This window comes from Trichosurus vulpecula, chromosome 2 (assembly GCF_011100635.1).
Source record: "Trichosurus vulpecula isolate mTriVul1 chromosome 2, mTriVul1.pri, whole genome shotgun sequence".
Lineage (NCBI taxonomy): Eukaryota > Metazoa > Chordata > Mammalia > Diprotodontia > Phalangeridae > Trichosurus > Trichosurus vulpecula.
In genome coordinates, this window is record NC_050574.1 from 418245536 (window position 1) to 418261406 (window position 15871).

The window sequence follows — 15871 nt, forward strand, 5'->3', positions numbered from 1 at the left end:
AGCTTCAATTTTCTCAAAGTAGGAAGCAATGCCACCTGGTAAGATACTGGGTATGTGGGTCGTGGGTGCTTGATTTAGAATAGTTACCATGGGGAGTAATAAGAAATTAATTAGAGACAAATAAAAGGATTGCTGAGCACATTTAAAGGCCCAGTTAGCACAGTTTCTAGATAGTTCAGCTCTTAATAGTTTATGATTCTTACAATCTATATAGACTACAATAGTCAGTCTATACTCATAAATTGTGTTGGAGGGGAAGGATCACCCAAATTATTTCTCAACACCTGACATTCCTAAAAAATTAATTAGAATAGCATCATCTCCATGAAAAAACAACCACCACCAAACCTACGTGTAATGAAAGACTATGATCTCTGAATCTGTTTTTGTAGTTCGGTAAAACAAGGTGGGGAGAAGGGGGCAAGAATTTCATCAAGCATCCTAGAGAAAAAGACCAAATTTCAAAACTGTTACATAAAAGTTCCCTTTTATTATACCGAATTCAATAATACTTTTCTAGACATTTGTAATTTTTCCAGGAACTATTGGGCTATGAACATGTCATCTGTTTATAAACATAACACATAATTTATAGAATAAAATTCCACACTTTATTCAATGCCGAACACCCCAGGCAACTTTCCTAGTTATACTCTGCTCTATATGCTTAATATCAAACTGTCAAACTTTAATTTGATTCAGGTTATTCTTGAAAGCTAATATATGCAAATAACTTAAATACTTTTACAAAAGTAAAGAGGAAATGCTAAGGAAAGAAAACATCCTCAAGATTCCAAATACATAATAATGATAAAAGATTATGCTAAGGTGTGCTGTTTACACACTTAACTTTTGGTCTCAGCAACCACTTCAAATCATTTCATTTATAGGTAGAATCTTATATTCATGCTGTAAGGTTTCTGGGTTTTTGGTATTATTGCCAGATTTGATATTTGATGCTCTCAGATAAATACTTAGTACAAAATTTGACAAACAAAAAATCTTTTCTCAGCACTATGGATATTGCCTATATTTATAAATAAAAAAATCCACATGTATGCTGTATATTTTATTTCTTATTGTGAGCCAATTTTTATATTTCAGTTTAAGACCTGTTAACCAAATATGACATTTGCCTAATTTACGATTTAATTAAGATTTTATATATATATATATATACACATATATATGTGTGTGTGTGTGTGTGTGTGTGTGTACACACATATATATATAGACTAGTCAAAGTAAAATCTTCTAAACAACTTTTAAAGCCAAAATAATTGTCAGGGCACTTCATCTTGCAATGCTTTATAAAGACAGTATTTTTCAAAATATAAGTTATTTTGGTTGGATTATCTGCAAAAATGACAACAAAAGGTGCCCTACAATCTTTCTAATTAGAAAGGAGGTTAATTTACAAAAGCTTAGAAAGCCAAGACTAGACACAGTAGACTTGACTGGCTCTTACTTACAATGCATACTATGACATCACATATTTAAGAGGTTTTCCATATTCAGCTTAGAAGGTGTTTCTTCCCAAGAAATTGAACTTTTCTGTCAAATGCACTTGATCGAATGGGTGAATTTGGTTCATAAAATGGATTCATTGCAAACTAAGGAATGGAAAAAGAGTATTAGATTTATAGATACGATGTTTATAAAATAAAACTTAATAGCTTCAAATTTAAATTAAAATACCTGAAAATAAGTTTTTGCAAACAACTCAAGATAAGTCTTTAAGGAGCAAACTTTTAAAAATTTTACAATTTGGGATACATCTGTGGCAGCTCTTCAAAGAAGTTCAGGTTTGTTTTCAGTTTTTGATTTTAAAGACATCAGGATGACAAGCATTAAAAAAAAGGTTTCCACACAGGCATATGAAAAACTTAACAGATTCAAATAAAAATCTGGGCACCAAAAAAATGCCCCAGAAGTCTAGCCAGAAAATAAAGGAGAAGAGAACCTAATGTTTACTAGTAATCCTATTCAAGAGAACCTCAATTCCCTCTCTACCACCAAAACTTGAGATTCTCTACCTTTCCAACTAAAGAAGATGCTCCTATTTTTGCTTCCTATCAGTCTCAGAAAGATGTTATCAAGACTGATGACAGCCTAAATAATTTGTGTGATAAGCTATTAACAGACAAAATATATTTTAAATCATTTGGCAATCCTTTTTGCTATGGTAACAGTTTATTTCTCAACAGCTTTTCAGTAATTTTTTCAGGCTACTTTAAATGTTAAGTAAAACAGATAACATGACTTGAAATTAGATTGTTTTATGCTATAACAAGTGTTTCCTGTTAGTTTACAATTTACATTCTATTATTTTTACAAAATAGCCTTCATTTTTTATTGTGACCTTAAACGTCAACAGACACGCACATTTCAAAATACAAAGAACAGTAAATAGGAAGTTTACTGTAATGTCAGTGTGGTAGCAACAAAACTTCTTTGCTTGTCTGCATACCTTCCTGAACTTCCTTCTGCTCTCTTCTGTTTATTTTAAAAAGTGTTTTATTGATGCATTTTTTTTCTCTTTTTGTTTCACTATCCAACTCCCTCCCCTACCCCAAATGTGCTCTGTTCATTCTTAAATTGGTTGGTTCCAAAATTTCTATTAAATTTCCAGGTAAAAACAACTCAATTATGTGCTAAAACAAAGGGTACAGGTAACCATTACTCACATTTGACTGAAATATAACATATTTTATGGATCAGTTAAATTGCCAATTATGTTTAAACAAATATTAAAAATAGTTGATGCTGACTGCACAGCAGTGTGGAGATGAAAGGAGAGTACTGAAAGGTAGGGGAAAGCTAAATTGAAATTAAAAACTGGCTGTAGATATCCAGGATTATCAGTATAAAAGCACTGAAATGGGAGCCAGGAGGTTTTGGTACTGGTTGTAGTTCTGTCATCAACTCTGGGTCTCCTTGGGAAAGTAATTTCATCTGTCTAGGGAACCCAGACCCCTCAGTAAACTCTAGATTCTCTTAAGTCCCTTTCTGCAGTCCTGAAATTCTAGGATTCTAATCCACAAAGTGGAAAATTCTTTATGTGTCAAAAATCAGGTGTACTTTTCAGTATGTACTACTAGAACAAACAAAAAGAAAACAGAAAAAAATAGTCTCACATAGAAGCCCAATGTAGAATTCCTATGTCATGCTCTTTACTTGAAACCCAAGAAACTGCTAATTAAACTAGGAGCTAGGGGCAACTAGGTGGCACAGTGAGTATAACACTGGCCCTGAAGTCAGGAGGAACTGAGTTCAAATCCTGCCTCAGACACTTGACACACTTACTAGCTGTGTGACCTTGGGCAAGTCACCTAACCCTGTATGCCTCAGTCGCTCATCTGTAAAACGAGCTACAGAAAGAAATGGCAAGTATCTTTGCCAAGAAAACCCCAAATGCAGTCATGATGAGTTGGACACGAATGAAAAACAACTTAATAGTTTTCATCATATGCATAACATATGGAGAATAGTAACTTTAAATACATAGTCCCTGTCTTCTGTGAGTTTTATCTTACTACTGTAATATAAGATATCCCTCTCTATGGTCTGAAACTTAGAAATCTTAAAAATTACAAAATGTAACCTACCTTTATATATAAATCATAGACATCACTAAAGAAGTTCTTTATTCCATCTTCTTGTCTTACATCATGAAGCATAATAAATCTCATATGTAAAATAGTTAAGTACATCACATTTTCTTTACAATGAAAAATGGAAACCCTACAGTTGGTATTATGGTCATTTAAGTCACATCAGTAAAAGGAGCATAGTCTATGTCAAATGCTTAACAGAAACGGGGTGGGGGTTGGGGAGCAGCAGCACGAAACCATACATAATGATTCCTGAGGGCTGCACAGTAATACAGTTTTAAAATTTAACACTGTCTATGTATATGTCCGTGTATCTAACCTATGTAATATTATCTTCTGTATTTTTTATTTTGTTAAATACTTTCCATTTACATTTTAATCTGGTTTGGGCTGCCACACACAGCCCAAAGATCACATCTTTTATCAACTTTGGTCTAGTGGGCAGAGAACTGACAAGGGTTCAAGTCCCACCTTTAACACACTAGTAGTTAATCCTGAAGAAGTCATTCAATCTCTTAGTACTTGAGGCATCTTTCTAATGCCGACTTGCATTGATACTGCTGAGTCTCCCCACCTTGGATTTCCCTGTATCAATTCAATCACTAGTTCAGTTTCTATTCCTAACCCTCTTAGTAAAAATAGGTTTTAATGTTGTTTTGAGAAGCTTTATGGTAAAGAAATTTAATACACAAAGTTCTGTGATTTTGCAAAGTGAGGCAATGTCCTCACTTTAAGGACTCACTTTAAGGACCAAGCGGTCCTTAATCTATCTATGACTTATGATAGTTTTAGGCACTTGTCTGCAGCAATGGTTTATGTGCCAGAGACAGGATTTGAACCCAAGTCTTCCTGACATCAAGTCTAGCATTCTATCTGGTAGGCCAACACTGATTCCCAAAGATATTAATTAATATATTTAATAGTACTTAACTAAAAAACTTGTAACTTAAATTTCAAAAATAAAGTAGAAACAGAATTTTACCTATTAACTTCAGATCAAATTTAATTTCCTTTAGAAATGCAGGAAGCCTGGCTTTTTCTTTTTCTCAATTTCATAACAACTTTTTCTAAAATATGGAATAATACCTTTAAGGGAAGATTTTTTTTTTTTAACCTTCCATAATGATGGAATCCTATCACAATCTCAAACTCTGGCTAGTATATGTAGTGTTGCTATAGCTCATCTTTTTCAGACTTAATGTAGTTTTTAAATGTACTATTGATAGGAAAAGGATATGGCCTGCAGTAACAAAAGCAGAAACAAACCACTCATTGAATTTGTCCACAGTTTTCAGGTACATATTGTTAGACAGCCACATATTTTCATCTACTAGGTCAAGGGCTGCATGAGCTATGAACTGGTTCAGGTGACGATGATCATCCTGGAGTAAAACACAGACAGCAACACATTATAAGCTTCACTTTTCAGAACACAAATATTCAGAACACAAATCATTAAAATTTCCAGGTGTAGTTTTAAGCCACACAACTTTATTTTCCTGCTTATGGTCATTATTATAATGCTATTTTTACATACTGTTCTTTTCTATATTTTAAAACCAAAAACATTAACTCACATAGCCAATATGTGTCAGGAGGGGCTCTTAAAACCAGTTCTCAACTCTAAGCTCAGTTCTCTATTCATCAAGAGAATATCATATGCTTCACCATTTCTATGTTTAAAAACGGGAAATGTTCTAGGCTTGAATTTTATAACAGTTTTATAAAGTACATACTAAGAGACAGGCATGTAGGGGAATTTAATTGTTACACATAATTAAAGTAGATCTTGAATAAAATGCCACTTATGATTGTGGTAAACTGAGGTAAAAAGGCAAGTTAAAAAAAGTGTTATTGAAAAGGTAGATGGAATGGGGTAGCTAGGTTTATCACTCGAAAATACTAGTTGTTTTGAGAAGAAATCAGATGGAGTTTTAATGCTTTAAAATACTCAGATTAGTCAATACCCAAATAGATCTGCGATCTCACTGAGGAATCCCTCATTCAGGAATTCTTTCCAATGATGGAGACTTCAACCCATGTATGTCTTCCCATCCTTTAAGACTTTTCTCCATGTCATTCAGTAATCTACCTCATGTACTGAAAGCCTTCCTTGCTTTCTCCTAACATGGAGAATACCAGTGGAGCATTCTAGATGCTCATCTGTCATTCTCTGCTCTCACTATGTGAACACTGTGTCATACAATTCTTTGAAGACATCCTTTATTGTCTGAAAATTTGAATTGGTTTTATGTTGTAGCCTGCTCACATCTGCCTTTCCATTGACTTCTCTTTAATATTTGCCTTTAGTTCTTCAGAGGTAGTAGCGTTCCATGTCTTTCTCTCATACAGTAATAATGGTAAAATGTTTGTATTGAAAAGATGGATCTTTCCTTTTTATGAGAGGTATGTGGCCAGTAAGAATGTAATGTAATGTCCCCAGAGCAAACCAATTTGTTCTCTTCTTCAGTTCTGGACCTAGACTTAAGTATTGTTTGTCCCAAATAAACATCCTTTTGGAAAAGTTCTCCTGGGTGTCCTTTCAGATGCATGTTGAAATCTGGTTAATAGACATTCTTTATCTATTTGGTCTTTCCTGTGTGGGTGGACAGACCAAACTCCTTTGAGTGATGAGAGATCTCTTGCAGGAGAGTCTGCAATGTGTTGGGGCTTGATAGCAACACAATAATGTCATCTACAAATAGGAACAAGCTTGTTTGTTTAAAGAATCTTATCATTCGAAGGGAACTCCTCCTCAGCCTGGACTCTGTGCTGGGTCTCCTTCCCTCACAATGGCAAACACTTTTGGTAAAGATACATCATCTTATTTTATGCCTGATGTTTTACAATCAGGGTCACTGACCAGGATTATTTCTATTATTACATTTTCCAAAGAATACTAAATAATCTTGATATATGAATAAGAGACACCTTGTTTTAAAAGAGATTGTAAGGCAACTTTTTGTTCTATGAAGTCCAATGGTTTTTTGAGGAGGGGTGGGAGAAGTAATCACTAAACAGTAGGCACAATAGGATCTTACATTCTCTACATCTTTCCATCGCTTGTAAAATGGTAAAGATGTGGCCCATTATTCTATATGACTTTTGAAAGCCTGCTTATTTCCTACTAATATCCTTATCCAGGACCCTCCTATTTTATATAGATGGCAGAGAAGATGCTCACCATCAGTTGTGTATATTATTTTGAATAGCTGTTTTTTGCTTGTATTCTTCATATAAATTACAGTAGTGATACATGGAAACATCAGTTTTGCTATTTTCACAGCAGTTATTTGTTGAGATTATCTTGACCCATGATTAGCAGTGCCTCTTCAGTAAACTGTAAAGCTTTGGCCTCAGCCACTTACTAGATTTGTGACCATGGACAAGTCACTTAATCTTTTTGCCTCAATTTCTTCAACTGTAAAATGGAGACTAAAAACAGCACCTACCTGGAAGGGTTGTTGTGAAATAATAGCAACTACTCTATATGAGCCTGTTCGTCAAAACCAACCTATTCGGCAAAATGAATGATTCGGCATTTCACTTGGTTGATCTTTGACACTATGACCCTGATGCTGGCCCTCATCACCACGTGCCTCTACTATTCCAACAGCATTCTGGTTGTCCTCCTTGCCTCAAGTTTCTCATCACTCTAGTTCATTCTCCAGCTAGCTATCAAAGTGATCTTACTAAAGCACAGTTCTGACTACTCTAGGGGCTCCTCTAAGATCAAATATTGGCTTTTAAAACCTGGCCCCTTCCTACTTTTTCAGTCTCCTTACTTCCCAGTCCCCTCAATTACACTGACATCCAAAGGCACTGGCCACCTTGCTGCTCTTCACACACTTCAGCACCGGACTGCATTTTTAGTGGCTGGTCTTCGTGCCTAGAATGTTTTCCCTCCTTGTTTTTGCCTCCTGGCTTCTTTCACGGCTCAGCTAAAACCCTATATTGTGCAAGAAGCCATTCCTGGTCCCTCTTAATGTGACTGCCTTCCTTCTGAGACCGCCTCCAATTTATTCTTTCTATTTCTTTGGAGATAGCTCTGTTTTCTCCCTCACTGGACTATAAGCTTCCTGAGGGTAGGCACTGTTTTTAACTTTTCTGTAGCCCCAGTGGTTAGCACAGTGCCAGGCACACACAAGGCAGTTGCTTAATAAATGCTTGCTGATGCATATGTATGTGTATATATGGCCACAAATGAAGACCTAATTTAGGTTAAATCCCAGGTTCTTTCTATCACACCATGGTACCTAAAAGCTTAGAAACTATAGCAATAGAGTTTTAAAGGTCAAGAAGATCCATTCTACCTTTTCATTTTAGAGTTAGGTAACCAAAACTGAAGAATGTCAAGTGACTTGCCCAGGTCATAATGCTAGCAGCATAACTATGACTGAAAAATAAGTGTCTAACGTTTGTTACATTGTGTCACAATCTAAGACCACAACACTGAAATTCATCCTTTTGTTAACAAAGGAAATCTGACACATCTTATATGTATCATACCCTGATGTGAATTCTAAAGTAACGTCATTGTGTTTACATGGTAGAGCAAATAAGGGACCAAAAATGTTTGAAGGATAACTAGAAACACCATTTCTAAGGATTATTTTGGTCTTTTGTTTTTTCTTCCTTGTAAAACATTCTTTCAGTTCACTGTGGAAATAAACTATAGCTCACAGGCAGTCCCATAAAGAGAAATGGATTTGGAATCCTAAGACCTGGGAATTCACTTTTAGCTGTGTCACTTACTTAGCTGTCTGGCCCTGGGTAATGTATTTCTCTAAGCTTCAGGTTTCTATCTCTAAATGTACCTGACCCACCAAACTGGCTGTGTGACTTTGGGCAAGTCACTTAGCCTCTCTCAGCCTGTTTCCTCATCTGTAAAATAGGATCACACAGCAGTGACCACCCAGAGTTGTCATATATGTATAGTGCTTTGCTGACTGTTAAAGAGGCTGAAGAAAGAAATGGCAAACCACTCCAGTATCTTTATCAAGAAAACCCCAAATGGAGACATGAAGAGTTGGACACATCTGAAATACAAACTTTCAAATGCTTTAGAGTCAGCACTTCTTTAAACTGGGGTGCAGGTGGAAAAAGTTGAAGAAGCCATGCTATGTGAGCGCCACTATTATCATTATTATATAACTACGTAGTATAAAGACAATAATAATTCCAGTATCTCTCCCTCAACTGTTAGGCTATGAGGGCTAAATGAAATTGCTACAGAACATTTTGTAAACGATACAGAGCTATTCTTTAGCCTTTGGGGTTCAATGGTCAGATAACAGCCAACAGTCTTTGAACAGCCCTCAGAGTCCTTGCTGTCTCACGGATAACCCATTAATAATTCGGATTTGTCGTTACTATCGTTATTTCTTCCAAGTAGGAGAGCTCAAAAATCATCAGGACAGTAGTTTTTGTTTTTTTCCCTTTCCTGGAAATATGTTTTGGAAGGAAAGCTTATCAATGGTGAACATCTACTTAGAAGTGCAAATGGTTTATATAATAGGCAGACAGATCTCTATTTGCCACTGGGGAAATTTGAGGGCTCCATAGTTGGAAACAATGCCTTCCTCAATCATTTCAATATCATCCTAATTATAGGATTTCTGAAAAGTATTCAAGCCAGGGGCAGCTAGGTGGCGCAGTGAGCAGAGCACTGGCTCTGGGGTCAGGAGGACCTGAGTTTAAATCCGACCTTAGACACCTGACACACCTACTAGCTGTGTGGCCTTGGGCAAGTCACTTAACCCCAACTGCCCTGCCTTCCCCCCTCCAAAAAAAAATAAACTTTAAAAAAATATATTCAAGCCACACATTTTGCAATAGAAAATTCTACTTCAGATGGAGTAGGTTTTCTTTCTGAACCTCTGTATATGCTTTTAACTTTCCTTGGTTTCAGTCCACATTTCCAATATGATTGTACAAACAGGCTTATTTGCTGTTTTCTATGCATGACATTCTCCCATTTCTGTAGCTTTGCACAGTTATCCCTCACACCTGGGAAGCTCTCCCTCTTCAAAGAATCCCTGGATTCTTCAAAGGTCATCTCAGTTGCCATCTCCTATAGAAAGGAAGCTTATCCTGATTCCCAACAGTTACTAGTTCTCCTCCTCACCCACCACCCCTGAAATTACTATGTATATTTTGAATTTAATTTTCTGTGAAGATGTTGGTTTTCCCAACATCAATATTTTGAGAAATTTCTTGAGGGAAGGGACTGTCTGGTTTATATACCCAATGCCTAGCATATAGTAAGCATTTAATAAATGTCTATTGTTGTGGTTATGGATATGGAATGCATAAATATGGAAGAAAACATTTGTTGGTTTTTGTATTTAATCTATGTGATAAATTATTCCTATTTGGCATTGTTTACTTGAACACAACTTACATGGCATCTCAAGGTGTCATACTTTTGCATCTTTCTTTAATTTTCTATATACTTTTGTGGGTTGTCCTTGAGGTAAATTAGTTGTGGTAAAGCTTATCTGATGTGCACAGGATGTGAGTCAGTCAAATAGCATTTATTAAGCTTCTACTTACTATGTGCAAGGCACTTAGTATGCAAAATGCTGGGGACACAAAACAAGGAAAAGATAGTCCCTTAAGCTCAAGAAGCTCACAGTCTAATGGAGGAGTCAACATGTGGACAATTTCATACAAATAAGAAATTTACAGGATAATCAACAAAAAGAAGGGGAACTGGGAAAGGTGTAGAAGGTGGGACTTTATGGGAGACCTGAAGGAAGCCAGGGAAGCTAGGAGGTAGAGATGAGGGAGAGGATTCCAGGCAAGGGGGACAGCCAGTAAAAACATTTGGAGTCAGGAGATGCACTAACAGCAAAGAGGCCACTATGCAATGGAGTAACTGTGGTTGGGGGGTGGGGTGTAGGGGAAGGTATGAGATGACAAGGAAGGTAGCAAAAGGTCAGATGGTCTACTTCTCTCTGTGCCTCAGTTTCCTCATCTATAAAATGAAGCCGGAATATCGGCTCTCAAGGGCCACCTGCAGCTCCAAAACTATGATACTATCCTACTTTAACATATTTAATTTAACTTCCAATGAAATGGGTTTCCTTTATGTCTTGCTCACAGGAACACTTGGGATAAAGGATTGAGACAAAGTTTTCCAATATTAAGGGGCTAATAGGAAGAAGAAAACCATAAAGTTTCCTAAGATATTAGGAAAAGGAGCTAAGATCAGGAAATAGCATAAATATTTCTGCAATATGCATGATACTACCAGTATATTACACTCAGCTACACTGATTTCCCTAAAGATAAAATTTTAATGAGCATGACTTATTAAATAAGTTCTCTGATGTAAGAACTGACTTGGCAAAAAAGCAAAACAAAACAAATCAACAACTGAATAAAAAATACCTTCTAGGCAAGGAAATTATTGTACTGTGGGGGGCATGAACAAAATATTTTAAAAGATTAGAATGAAACTCTGGAAACAATGCACCATTCTTGGTGTCATAGAACTGGTAGGAACCATAGAATTCATCTAGTATTTTTCATTTGATAGATATGGAAACTAAGGCCCCAAGGGATGAAATGACTTGTTTAAGCATCACACAAATAGTAAGCAGTAGATACAGTGGGATTTGATGCTGGTCCCGACTACAAATCCAGTGCTCTTTCCACTATACTGATCTGCCTTGGAAGAGACTAAATTATAATGAGTCTGAGGACATTAAGGGCCCAACAATACAGTCTGTCCCTGGGGTATAAACATAGAATAAGCACAATAACCTGGTTCAGAAGCAGAATAAAGGACAAAGATGGACCATGCCACTCTCGCCTCTGCCTCCTGCTGCTTTTATCTTGGCTGGGCACTGCCCTTGAAGTGAAACTTCCCCATGGCTGCCCAGGATCAGTGCAAAGTAATACACCATCTGCTAATGCTGGCCCACCTTGAGACCAGGTAGGAGAATCTACAGGAATGAGGAATACAGCAAATGTTACGGTGAATATTCAAGAAGAGTGGAACAATATAAAGTAATAGATGTCTTCAACCCTTCCATTCAGGGGTTTATAATTTAGTTATGCCCTAATAAGAAATCTGATGACTTGTGGTATAACTATAACTTTAATTTTACTCTAAAGACAACTTTTACCACATTGACACTGTACTTTAAAATAGAATATCATGCTTTTATTGTTTGTTTTTTTAAATAAGAGGAAGCACAGTGCGGCTGAATTGGGAGTAAAGACTTGGGCTTTAATGTTGGTTGTATATCTACCTTACTGTGTGACCTGGGAGTAAATCACTTCTGCTCATTGGACATTAGTTTCCTTATCTGTTTCACCACTAAGATCTTATCCCATATTCAGCATGACAACACCAAAATCACTTTAAAGAATTTTTAAGGTTGCATACACACCTTAGATTCCACTTTTCCAGCTGGTAAAAATTCCATTTCAAAAACTGGATTATCATGATGGCCTACAATTACAAAGTAGAAGCTTCCAGACATTGTCTCCAATGTACAGGTCCTAAATAAATGAGATAACAAATTTCTTTGTGAATTTTATGCTAAAAATAGAAATGTAATTCTAGTGAAGTCTTAAAGTATCATAAATCTACATGGAAGATGCATGTTATTGATGCAAAATTAATAAGATCATCTGTGTGGGGACAGAAAAACAAATCAAAATGTCTAACATAGGTGGCGAGGAGAGATTAAGGACACGGAAGATGCTTTATTTTAAAAATGTTTTATTCTAAGCTTTAAATTAATCCATGTAACGAATTTGTTTTTATGGTTGTTAACATTTAATTAAATGTATTTCAAAGTATAAGATGTCTTAAGTTTCTTCCAGGTTTCTTTACCTATTAATTCCCATTGACTTTTACATGATTATAGTTAGTATGTACTCTGTTCCTTGGGCTTTAATCCACTCCTTTCCCTTGCATCATTTCATAAAGTTCCAATCAGAATTTTTTCAATTCTTGATCAATCTTAATTGAATTATATTCATTCTGTTAATATGATCTTCCCCAATTTTTAGGACATTTAAGTTTCTTCCAAAGTTTTTACAATGACAAATAATACCACTTAAGAATGAGACACACATTTTCAATGTGTGGATTTGTTTTGCTTCACTAAACTTTTTTGTTACAAAGGAGTGCTTGGGGGGAGAGGGAGGGTTTGAACAGGAGAGTCATAGAGAACTGACATATACACACACAAAACTGAAAGAAATATGTTATCAGTAAAATGTTACAAGAAACACAGAGGAGAAAAGGAAATTGAGAAGAGGATTCTGACAAGCTTGGTAGTGTATTACCATATTAAATTTAAGGTATACTTAAAATATAAAGACAAAAAATACCATTCTGCTTTCAAGGAGCTTTGTCTGGATAATAATGACTTTCTTGTTACAATATATTTAATTATTTTTGCCAGATTGTTAAGTGTGAAGTAGCACCTTAGTTATTAAAATTTGCATCTACTTGGTTATTAGTGGATTTGGGCATTTTTAAATAATTATTAAAAACTAGTGTTTGCTTTTAAATTGCCTATTTGTGTCTTTCAGGGGCTGGGAGTTGTTTCTGTAAAATTTTGAGTAGTTCTCTAGTCTAGATGCCCAGTTTTTAATATGTGATGTTGGGTGTAAAGATTTCCTCTAATTTGACATCTTAAAAAAGTCATACCATTTTTGTTGTACAGAAACTTAATGTAATGAAGCAACTTATCTTTTCTCCAATAATTTCTTCTATTTCTGTAACAGAAATATCTTCCCCTAAAGACTGAAACAAATACTTTATTCTATCCCTTCCCTTCCATTTTTCATATAGTTCTTTTTATGTTTATGTCTATCATCCAGCTGAAATTCACTGATGTATATATTGTGTGAGAGATGGCTATAGGTTCATTTCCTACCAGATATATTTTTAAATTTGACTGCCTTTTTTTTAATACTCATCTTTTCTCAATACATACCTTTTCACTGCTTCTTCACCCTTGTTTGCTGCTTAGAGTACTCCCTTGGGATGGGAGGGAGATAAGACAGATGCAAGAAATGTTCCAGAGGTAGAAGCAGCACTTTTTATGTGAAAAAAGACCTACAACTTTTACTTGGTTAAAAGCTCAACATTAGTGGTATGATGTAGCTGGCATAGAAACGAATGCTGAACTGCATAACAGAAGTATAATGTCTAAAACAAGGGAGTGTTGTAATAACCCTATTGCACTGCGCACTGCCCACATGACATGCAATGACATACTCAGTTCTGGACATCACATTTTAAGATGAACTTAGATGAAACTGGAAACATCCAGAAAAGGAAAGCCAGTATGGTGAAGGATTTGAAAAAGAAAGATGCCATATCAAGAATTGCTGAAGGTTGTTTTGTCTGGCAAATCTCAAATATGTGAAGGGTTGTTATGTGAAAGAGGGATCAGAGAGTCTTTGTAGCTGTTTGGCATACAGAGGGTTAAGCGGATCAGGTTAAGAGTAAATCTATGGGGAAATAAATTTGGCTGAATACAAGGAAACTGCTAACCATCTGTCATTACAATGAAACTGCTCCATTCAATGAAAGTGAGGTGCAGTGGAAAGAGTGCTGAATTTGGAATGGGAGGATCAGGGTTCAAATTCTGCCAGAGCCAATTACTATGCGTATGAATGATCTTTGGCAAATCATATACTCTCTAGGTCTCAATGTTTTCAACTCTAAAACGCTGAGGGAAAGGTTGGAAAACCTCAACGGTCCCTTTCCCCTCTACTATGAAACTGGATCTTTTCTCAGACTTCATCCTTCCAGGTTTTTGCAGCTTTTGCTAATATTAACCATTTCCTCTTCCTGGATTATTTCTGCTCTTGCTGTCTCCTGGTTCTCACCCTACCTGACCGCATGCTTCTTCTCTGTCGCCTCTGCTAGATCATCAAACACCCCCTTAAACCTTCCAGTTTCCTGATTCCCCCTCAACTCTAGCGCCCTCTTCCTGTTGGTTACTTCCACCAATTTAACCTGTATTCAGCTTCTCTGTGCATACATCGTGTCTCCCCATTAGACTGTGAGGGCAGGGGCTGTCTTGCTTTTCTTTGTATCCCCCAGTGATCAGCGCAGTAGCTGGGCCACAGCAGTTGTTCAATAAATGTTTATTGACGGACCGGCAATCATTGCATCTTAACTAAATGCCTGTTAAGCAAAATCCAGGAAGCAAAACAAAACAAATTCACTCCAAATAAAAATTGAGCGACTGACTACAATTATCTCGGTAAAGTTTGTTGGAGAAACAGATTCAGTAAGTCTGCCTTCAGAATAATCTAAAAATAAAATTATGAAAATGTTACGTCTACCAACGTATCAGGACACAGGGCTGGGCGCCGCAGGGAGATAAAGAATCAAACCCTGGAAAGCCCGCAGGGAGCTTACCCTTTGCTAGGCAACAGAGGGGATTAGTAATGGCGGAAAGAAACCCCGCCCATTTCTTGAGGGAGGGGTTCCTTCCACTCCAGGTCTAACCCTACGGTAGGGATGGCCGGAGAGGTTTTCGCGGCCCTGAACCAGCCTGGGGGTGAGAGGGGGGAGAGCGTAGGAGGGAAGGAGGTAGGAGGGGAGAGACAGGAGGGGAGGGGGGGAAGAAGAGAAGGCTGGGGTGGGGCGGGGAGAAGAAGAGGAGGGAGAGGGGGAAGTGGGGAGGAGGAAGAGAAGGGCGGGGCTTTGTCATAAGCACCGGGAACCCTCCCCACCTCAATCGGCCTCTCCTAGGCTTTCTCCGGTCCTTACCTGTGGGCAGGACGCGGCACCTGCACCGACCGCACCAGCCACCTTCCTCACTCGCACAGTCAGGCTCGGGCTAGAACCCGTACAACGGTGGTTCTCGCGGCGCTCCGCGACGCCTTAGCTCTCGCGAGAACTGAGCCCGCCGCGGATTGGCGCGAGGCTAAGGCGTTTAACAGCCGGTATCTCTGGCCTAATGCGCTTGCGCGACTGTGCAGTGGCGGCTGCACGGGCGGCCTGGCTGGGCACTGGGGGCATGCTCCTCAGGATGACCTAGAGCACACCTTAGTGGATGCGGGGTGTGCACCCATATCAGTAAAAACTCCTTTTTGGCCACCAGGATCCCTTTCCTGGTTTACTAACCCAGGCTTCCTTCTGGAGTCTCTCGCCCCATCAGGTGATGACTGGACTCGGCCCTGAGCTTCCCTCCGGCATCCCTGCTTAGTGTGAAGAGAAAGCGGACTAGGTTCTGATCTCTCCCCCTTGCAGTTTCTCCCCTCCCTTC

At 37.6% G+C, this 15871-nt stretch overlaps 2 protein-coding genes across 4 annotated transcripts in view; one reads left to right on the forward strand and one right to left on the reverse strand.

The window, feature by feature from the left end:
* Nucleotides 1-468: 468 nt before the first annotated feature.
* Nucleotides 469-15504, reverse strand: TRAPPC2 (trafficking protein particle complex 2). The gene is made up of 5 exons (XM_036744237.1): nucleotides 15373-15504; nucleotides 12017-12128; nucleotides 4852-4996; nucleotides 3609-3694; nucleotides 469-1613 (listed from the first exon to the last, which is right to left on the reverse strand). Exons 2-5 carry the CDS (start codon nucleotides 12107-12109, stop codon nucleotides 1515-1517), a joined length of 423 nt encoding a protein of 140 aa, XP_036600132.1. The 5' UTR covers nucleotides 12110-12128; nucleotides 15373-15504; the 3' UTR covers nucleotides 469-1514.
* The window catches only part of OFD1 (OFD1 centriole and centriolar satellite protein), a 59267-nt gene continuing 58884 nt past the window's right edge, over nucleotides 15489-15871 (forward strand). Inside the window, exon 1 of one of the 3 annotated variants that reach the window (XR_005009554.1) lies at nucleotides 15489-15763. The gene's annotated coding sequence lies outside the window, so the exon portion shown is untranslated. The remainder of the gene's footprint in view (nucleotides 15764-15871) is intronic. The other 2 variants (XM_036744227.1, XM_036744228.1) reach the window with 2 other exon arrangements.

Excerpts from the sequence above, each read along its gene's own strand:
- TRAPPC2 (XM_036744237.1), bottom strand. The coding sequence starts at position 12,109 with ATGTCTGGAAGCTTCTACTTTGTAATTGTAGGCCATCATGATAATCCA. Across the intron at positions 3,695-4,851 it reads TGCTTTTGTTACTGCAGGCC|ATATGAGATTTATTATGCTT; the intron begins ATATCCTTTTCC and ends TAACTATTTTAC. Across the intron at positions 1,614-3,608 it reads TCTATGATTTATATATAAAG|TTTGCAATGAATCCATTTTA; the intron begins GTAGGTTACATT and ends TCCATTCCTTAG.